Source organism: Macrobrachium rosenbergii, chromosome 4, assembly GCF_040412425.1.
Source record: "Macrobrachium rosenbergii isolate ZJJX-2024 chromosome 4, ASM4041242v1, whole genome shotgun sequence".
Taxonomy (NCBI): domain Eukaryota; kingdom Metazoa; phylum Arthropoda; class Malacostraca; order Decapoda; family Palaemonidae; genus Macrobrachium; species Macrobrachium rosenbergii.
The window spans coordinates 62,762,582-62,763,841 of record NC_089744.1 but is presented as its reverse complement, the minus strand read 5'-3'; the positions used below and the strand labels follow the sequence as shown (position 1 = coordinate 62,763,841).

General features: G+C 31.0%; 1 protein-coding gene across 1 annotated transcript in view; it reads left to right on the top strand.

The window, feature by feature from the left end:
- Nucleotides 1–412: 412 nt before the first annotated feature.
- Nucleotides 413–1,260, top strand: part of LOC136837865 (transcriptional regulator ATRX homolog) — a 118,020-nt gene continuing 117,172 nt past the window's right edge. The window contains exon 1 of the mRNA XM_067102753.1: nt 413–513. Coding sequence (XP_066958854.1) covers nt 413–513 — 101 coding nt within the window. The remainder of the gene's footprint in view (nt 514–1,260) is intronic.

The following is a 1,260-nucleotide window of genomic DNA, read 5'->3' as shown; positions in this document are numbered from 1 at the left end:
CAAAAATAAACACAATTGTTGGAGTGTTTTAATATACTGCGAAAAAGAGAATATTGAAACAAAAAGCCTGCCATAGAATAAAACCAAATATGGCAGAGAAATATCCCTTTGCAAAGGGCGCAAACAAATCATATAATTAGAAATACCTTTTAAATCTTTATCATATACAACATCATCATTATTAGAATATATAATCATTCTTAAGTGAAAGGACAACAATGAAAAAAAATTCTCACAAATTATAAACAAAACAAGACTTCAAGCAAAGGCTACAAAAGAAGATTTATGTATAGAGTCTTCCAGCTCCTTCAGCGGAAGAAACCTTGGTCGAGGAAGGGAAGGGAAGGGAAGGGAAGAAAAGACCTGGGGAAGGGGTGGGGAGGAGGGGGAGTGCAAGGGGGGAAGTGGGATTATGGACAAGCGAGAGAGGACCACTTCCATGGAGGAGTTCCCCGAAAATCTCCTGAGAGCTGAAGACTCCCGAGTCTTGACGGCGAGTCTTCAACACCAGATGTACGGCAGCCTTCAATGGCGGCTGAATCAGCTGGCAAATAGCTATAATTCGGATACAGTATTTATTTGTGCTCTCTCTCTCTCTCTCTCTCTCTCTCTCTCTCTCTCTCTCTCTCTCTCTCTATATATATATATATATATATATATATATATATATATATATATATATATATATATATATATATATATATATATATATATATATATATATATATATATATATATATATATATATATATATATATATATATATATATATATATATATATATATATATATATATATATATATATATATATATATATATTATATTGTTAATGCATCTGGCATAGATTGAAAAATTGGTAGGAAATGAAGGTTACAAAAAATAAAGGCTTCTTTGCAGGTAACACTTGACAACTAACTAACAAACAAACTAACAAACAGAAAAAGAAAAATGTACGAATGCAGTAGCCAGAAAATGAGACTAAATTCACAATTTGTAAATTTGTTAATTGACAAGAAATGGAAGTTACAAAAGAAGGCTTCTTTGAAGGTAAAACTTGCCAATTAACAAACAGACAAACTAACAAACAAAAAAACAGAAAAAGAAAATATACGAATGCAAAACCAGAAAATGAGACTAAATTCACAGTTTGTAGATTTGTTAATCGACAAGAAATGGAAGTTACAAAAGAAATCTTCTTTGCAGGTGAGACTTAGGAACTAAAGAACAAACAGAAAAGAAAAGAAAGAGATAGAAAATAT